Raw genomic sequence first — 7,033 nt, 5'->3', positions numbered from 1 at the left:
TAGATTAGCAGCCTGTGACGACACCTGGTTCTGCTCACTAAAGGAGCCGCTTCAGATATTAAATAAATAAATAAATCTAATAATAATATACAGAAAATTCATCAAACCGAGCCCTTCAAAACATATATATATATATACACACATACACACACACACAACCGGTGAAGTTTTAGAACGCCCCAATTGTTCTAGTTTTTTTTTTGTGTGGAAATTATGCAGTTTAATGTCACATTGCATTCTGAAATGAAAGCATAGTACAAATAAGCAATTAGAGTAAAAAAAAGAAATCATGGAATCAATTTATAGACCAAAGTATTCTAAATTTTTGACTCATCAAAGTAGCCACCTTTGGCAGATATAACTGCTGAACACACTCGTGGTATTCTTTCTACAATAGAAATCAAATATTCTTCAGAAAGTTCTTCCCATGAAACGGAGACTTGCTCACTACGACCACTATGAAGCTGTGCTTGAAGCGGTTGTCCCGTGAGCCGCCTATCACGCAAGCTGTTAACGAGGAAGATCAGAGACAGACGGGACAGGAAGATCAGAGACAGACGGGACAGGAAGACAGGAAAATAAAAACCATGAAAACAAAACAAAGTTCTTAAAAAATAAAATGTAGGTAATTTATCCCATTACACGTTTGTACCTGTATAAAACAATACTTTATCAGCATGTAGTATTTATATAGATGATACAGTTCAATCTTCAAAACTCAGTCCCATGCCCAGGGACGTAGCTAAGCATTTTGGGGGCTGAGGCAAAGACCCCTGCCAGGAATTTTAAGTTGAAGTACTATCTGTTTTTATATTAGACTTTTTATATTTGCAATAAAGTCCAAAAGTGAATAACTTATGTTATTTATTACTTGATTGTTCAAGCTACCTCACAGAAGTGACTTGCTGTTAAAAATTAAAATAAAAAATAACATTCTGGAACTGTTTCTTCCTTTTCTTTATTTTTATTTTTTATGTATAGAAAGTATCGGATCGGGACTCGGTATCGGCAGATTCTCAAAATCAAATGACTCGGAGGCAAAAAAAACCTGATCGGGACATCCCTAGTATGGTACCACAGTATATTCCAACACTGCTTTTATGCAGACAGAGGGGGTTGGAAGTAATCCAGAGAAGTTGGAACACCTGTGGGAATTATTAGCACCAGCTTTCAAGGCGTGATCAACCTCTATTGCTGCAGAACAGCTGTGTTCCCTGAAAAAGGCCTTTTTGTATATTTCTGAAATGTACATTATTTTTCCTTTTGAGTAACCTTACCTATTTTTTTTAAACCTCTGGCAGTTCACCACTTATCTTTGCACCATTTCAAGCATATGTTAGACTTAAATTGCAATAATTAACTGGAAAAATTGGGGCGTTGTAAAACTTTTGACTGGTAGTATATATAAACCCTTAAATTGATGTGTCCTTCCTGTAAAGAAACCATCACAAACCTTCCAGATGCCCTCCAGGGACTCTGTGAGAGAGCGCTTGGCTCGGCTTTTGAACAGCTCCAGCCGACTACTAATCTGCTGTGGTCCATCCTGAGGAGCTGGAGCTGCATCCTCAAAGACCTACAAACACAGAGGACTCAAAAGGAAGCCGATCTGACATCACACAGAGATGCGATAGTTACTGCAAATGCCTCCAATCAGCTGAGTGAAGAGAGTTACGTACTAAAACAACAAATGTTGGAAATGTAACCAAACTAGGAGAAAAGACTGACATAGGTGGGGTAGTTTTCAGGTGGTTTAATAGAGTAGAAACTACCTGTTTGTTGTCTCCCGGAAGGCTGTGCTGGTGGTTTTTCTGTTTCTCTTCATAGAGGTTCCTTAGAGAAGCCATCACCAACTCATTTTCTTCCTGATCACTCTTAGGTCGAGCCCTCTGGATACATACATACATTTATATTTATTATTTACAACAAGGATGGTTATATAACTTAGTTAAAAACAATTACAAGTGTAAAAAAATAATCTAAATTGGGGGAAAGAAAATATAACAGCTGTATTATATTAATAAATATTCATATTTAAATAAATAGAAACACTAATACTTTTTTTAACATTTTCTTTAGTTAAATAATAGTAAATCAAGGCTTTTATCAAGTACAACATAAAAATCACAAAGTGCTTCACAAGAACAAAATAACAAAAATAATAAAATAAAGAAGATTTAAAATAATTAAAAAATATAATGAACATGAGAAAAATAAAAAATGTGAGGAAAGGGAAAGAGAAAATGAATACGAGGTCATCAGTGGATCCTGAGAAAGGGGGACCTGGTAGAAAGAGCTGAATAAGGAGAAGGGAGCGATGAAGAATCAAAGGTCATGAAAAAAGTCAGCCTGAACAGGTGAGTTTTCAGCCGCTTTTTAAAGAAGACCACCGAGTCCACTGATCTCAGACACTGTAAAGAGACCACCACCATTTTATCATTACAGTGGAAGTCTGCAGCCAGATTTATTTCTGATTACCAGGACAACTAATTATACTCGCATCCTTTACTCAGCACCTCTGAAGTGTTGTAGTTCAGCTGCACCACCAGCAGGTGCCAGTTGAGTCACACAGGAAGATTAAACTACAGTCCTTTCATGTTTTAAAATTCTTCTGACTGGTTTGTGACATCGCTGGAGTTAAGACTACAGTTATACTTTCTAATCAGTAAACGTGCTTGAATAGTTTTGTAGGGAGAGAAAAGATAAACCAGCTGAAGTGAGAACAATGATCTGAGGTGGCTGAAACCTCTCAATCACCTGTTAACCTTGTGTGAATGCATGTAAGGCTACGTTCACACTGCACTTGATGCTCAATTCAGATTTTTTTGAGTAAATCTGATTTATTTTCCTGTGGCTGTTCACAGTATGACTGAAATGCGACATCAAACTCTCTCCGCGACCCACGTGCACAGAAGAAAAGAAGTCACACTCAGCCAAAACCAGGAGCGGCCGAGTTGTGCAACAGCCTTCACTGACAGTTAATCCACAGGATCAGGATCACACCTGTTAATACTTCCGTTTAGGGCTGGAAACTGTTTTAAAAACTGTAAACTATTTTAGTCCTTGTTCGCGCAATCTTCCGGAATTTTTATTCACCGAAAATGTTCCAGTATTAATTCATTCAATAAGACCCCCTCCCTTCACGAAGATGGTGAGCGGCGAAACGCTTCGCTGCTGCTCCCGTTCTCATGCTCTCCTGTATTTTTTATTCCAAAACTTAAAACAGGATGTCTAGACAGACTCCTGAGTCCTTCTGTCAGAGCTCCTCCAGAACATCCACACACGACTCTCCCCTCCGCTGACTCTGACGTAGGAGACGGATTTAATGCGACATGACCGCTCAGACTGCAGTCGCTTTCAAAAACATCAGATATGTATCGGAATCAGTACACATATTCAAGTGACACGGATCGCATTTGAAAAAGTTGGATCTGTGCAGCTCAGACTGTCATAAAAAAATCAGATGTGGGTCGCATGTGGGGGGAAAAAGCAGATTTGATACGCTTTTGCCTGCAGTGTGAACATAGCCTACCCCCCCCCCCCCCCACACACACACACACACACACACACACACACACACACACACACACACACACAGAACATGTGAGTCAACCAGAGTAATGTATACCTGGTTTGTTTCATGGTTTCATCTCAACCTTCTCTCACACACACACACACACACACACACACACACACACACACACACACACACACACACACACACACACACACACACACACACACATTACCATAGTGTTTTCAAAGACTGAAGCTTGCTCCTCGTTGTTCAAAGTGGCCAGGTGTTTCTGAAGCTCCAGTTTTGTTTTTGATGGGTGCAGACCTAAAAATTATTCATTTAAAATATTTTCAAAATTCAATCAAAGTTTGAAATCTTTCATCTTAAGGTTGGTTTATGCTTGACGCGTCCGCGAGGTCCGCGCGGAAAAGTTGCGTCATTTTAACAACCACGCCCTTCCACACGGCCCAAAATTTGCGCAACACGCACCTAGGAAATTTTCTAACCACGCAGACGGTCAGACGTGGAAAAACATGGCGGACCGGCAAGAACTAGTATGGCAGAGGTTCGTAAATACAGACATTTGTATGATTCAGCTCTCAGAGATCACCGTGATCAACATGTTGTTAATAATTCTTGGAGAGAAATAGCTCGCACTGCCGGAAAAGACGAGGACGCTGTTAAAAAATACTGGAATGCCATGTTGTAAACAGTAATTTCTACTTCTACTATGGTGTAGTGTTGGATGCATGCCGTAGAGCTCCATGCTGCCCCCTACAGTTTGGGAGAATATTGGCTCACCGCAGAGACAAGCCGCATGAACCATAAACGCTGAGAGTTGTGAAGCGCGTTCCATCCGCGAGCCGCATCACCGCGCCGAAAGTGAATGCGTCAAGCATAAACCAAGCTTTAAAACGGTCCTTTCTGCTACCTTCTATGCTCTCACATAGTCTGTGGAGCTGATGCATGGGGCAGCAGTCACACTGCTGGCTCTGGGTCTTTGCATTCTGCTGCAGGGCTGCCACGGTGAACGCCTGCTTTAAAGTCAGCATGATTTCATCCACCTGCAGCAGCAAATAAAAGAGCTTTTCTATCCGTCCATCAAAGTTTCCGTGCATGAGTCTACAACAACTTGTAGATTATTTTCCTTTATATCCAAGCTAACCTGAAAATAAAAATGCACTTCAGCTTTTTTGCACTTTTAAAACTAAATCTTTGTTTTCTAGATAAGACAGTTTAAAGCAGAATAAAAACACTGATTATTTTCAAATGACATTTGAACACTTACAGCCATTAAACAAGGTACACTCTGTTTAAAGTCTTATAAATGTCCGAAATGTATTTTGTGAACACATTACAAAGTGTAAGTGAATAAATATGTGATATACTGAAGCACAAACATTAGGTTCAAGTCATGAATATTGTTGAATGTACAAAGGTGTGTTTTGCTTGTTATTAAACGAGCTGCTAGATGACTTGTTAAGATGCAAATCTCACCAGTGACTCATCGGTACACTGAAAGACGTAACACACAAAATGCCAGTTTCCACTTTCATCGGTTTCCCTGCAGATGAAGCCAAAGTGGTCAACGTGACGAATTCCCTAGACAGTGATGAGAAAAATAGGTTTTATAATAAACATGAACTCAGACATGTAAGAACAGACGTCCAGTGCTTCATACCTGAGAGCAGAAGGAAATTTCTCTGAAACCCTTTTCTATGGAAACCTTCTTGGTGTCTGGACTAACCAGGAAGATCTGGGACTTACCCACCTGAAATAAGCACAGAAGATAGATTCATTAGCACATGCTACTGTGTTTATATTCATATTCCTTTTTTGAAGATTCACATAACATTTTAAAGAACAAAATCTTCATTAAAGTTGGTAAAAAAGGAGCTGATGTCATGTGCAGGGTGTCTGATGACTTAGAAGAGTATGTCTATCTGCGGAGTAACTGAGTACCAGGCCTAGTGACAACCATGAATGTTTCCTGTCAGGAAACAGCCAATCAGAGTGAAGGTGAATGAGAAGATTGTGGCTGATTGTCAGCGTTTGTTACTGCTGTGTCAATTCAATTTGTTTTTTGTGCTTTTTACAGTAAGCTGACCTAAACATAACGCTAACCCTAATCCTGCAGCAGACACCTACGCAGACGTGTTCCTATTACAAGGTTGTAAATGTTACCAGACCAAATATCGTATAAAAAGTAGTAGCATTATGCATTTATTTGACATCAGACATAACCTAGGATCACAGCAAAAACTCACATGATGCCAGCTGGAAAAGCTTCACATTTCTTGCTACAGGGATTAGATGAAAGAAACTGAAATACCAAATGCTCTAATAGGATTTCTGTTTGTGGGTTTCAGTCAGGAGGCTCAGCTGAACACAGACGTTCATGTGAGGTAACCTGCACCTAACAACTGAACAGTCACCATTTTCAGGGAAATCTAGCAAGCTGGCAATTTGAGGTCGAATGCAGTTCCTATGTAAGGTCCGGTGCATCACTGTGCGAGTGAAGGTCGGACTATATTCGTTTGTGTAACACTGGAGAATCTTCTGCATTAAACCTGCTTTCTACTGATCAGCCAGCAGGAGGCAGCATGTGTGACTGAGAAAACAAGCCAACAATTGGAAACCTTGACTGACAGTAGTTCTGATACATTCCTTTCACAATCTTCACATAACACCAGTATTTATGAATAAGTTACCGTAAACAGCATTGTCCGGTTCTCCTGCAGACTGGTGGGCTGGACTTTAGCAGGAGAGTTGAACAGATCTGTAGTGTCAGCATTAGAAATCTCTGGTGAAAGACCGTTTTCATCCAGCGCATCCAGACTGGGGAAACTATGGCCTCGCTTGAACAGAACAGGTTGTGTCCCAGAACTGGGGCTCCCAGCTGAACCATTGCGTACAGAACCACCTCCCAGTCCATTGGACTGGAAGCTTAATGCCCTCCTCAGCCCATCCACCAGCCTGCCACCATTTCCTCCTTTGTCAGATGACCCTGAGCCATGTAGCTTACTGAACTTCTCGATGCACTCATCTATCAGAGCGGGCGGGGCCTTCTTATGAGCAACGCTCACTCGGCCACAAAACAGTACCTCAAACTTTTTGGCAAAGGTTGTTGGGGACACAGCGGAGATGGGAGCTGTAGAGTTTGTAGTGGAGGACGTTTCAGTAGAGTCGCTTCCTCCAGAGCTAATGGTCGTCTTGCTGGAATCAGTGGTGAGCTCATTGTTGCGTGCTGAGCTTTTGCCAGCCTGCCTCAACGTACTGATGATCTCAGGGACCTGAGAAAACAGAAATAAGATGTACTTTAATGACACAATTAATAACTGCAAGCTCTATTCAGCATGGAGTTTACTCTGTTAAGATGGTTTAACTGTTTTATTCAAGAAAAAAACTCAATGGGCCTCGACACTTACAAACACCTGAGAACGTGCTTTCATCAGGACAATCTATGAAAGGTTATCATTTATAAAGGTGACTTTATGAAGAAATTTTTATCTAAACAGA

The 7,033-nt window shown here is 40.6% G+C and overlaps 1 protein-coding gene across 5 annotated transcripts in view; it reads right to left on the bottom strand.

Moving 5' to 3' along the window:
* tbc1d1 (TBC1 (tre-2/USP6, BUB2, cdc16) domain family, member 1) overlaps window positions 1–7,033 on the bottom strand; it is an 89,383-nt gene that overhangs the window by 32,189 nt on the left and 50,161 nt on the right. For all 5 annotated transcript variants that reach the window (XM_070553807.1, XM_070553810.1, XM_070553809.1 and 2 more), the window contains 7 exons: window positions 6,226–6,807; window positions 5,196–5,285; window positions 5,012–5,116; window positions 4,446–4,578; window positions 3,747–3,838; window positions 1,770–1,886; window positions 1,454–1,573 (listed from right to left, as the gene is read on the bottom strand). In XM_070553807.1, coding sequence (XP_070409908.1) covers window positions 1,454–1,573; window positions 1,770–1,886; window positions 3,747–3,838; window positions 4,446–4,578; window positions 5,012–5,116; window positions 5,196–5,285; window positions 6,226–6,807 — 1,239 coding nt within the window. The remainder of the gene's footprint in view (window positions 1–1,453; window positions 1,574–1,769; window positions 1,887–3,746; window positions 3,839–4,445; window positions 4,579–5,011; window positions 5,117–5,195; window positions 5,286–6,225; window positions 6,808–7,033) is intronic.

The sequence above is a fragment of the Nothobranchius furzeri genome, chromosome 7 (genome assembly GCF_043380555.1).
Source record: "Nothobranchius furzeri strain GRZ-AD chromosome 7, NfurGRZ-RIMD1, whole genome shotgun sequence".
In the NCBI taxonomy this organism is placed as follows: Eukaryota; Metazoa; Chordata; class Actinopteri; order Cyprinodontiformes; family Nothobranchiidae; genus Nothobranchius; species Nothobranchius furzeri.
This window is presented reverse-complemented; position numbering and strand designations above follow the sequence as displayed.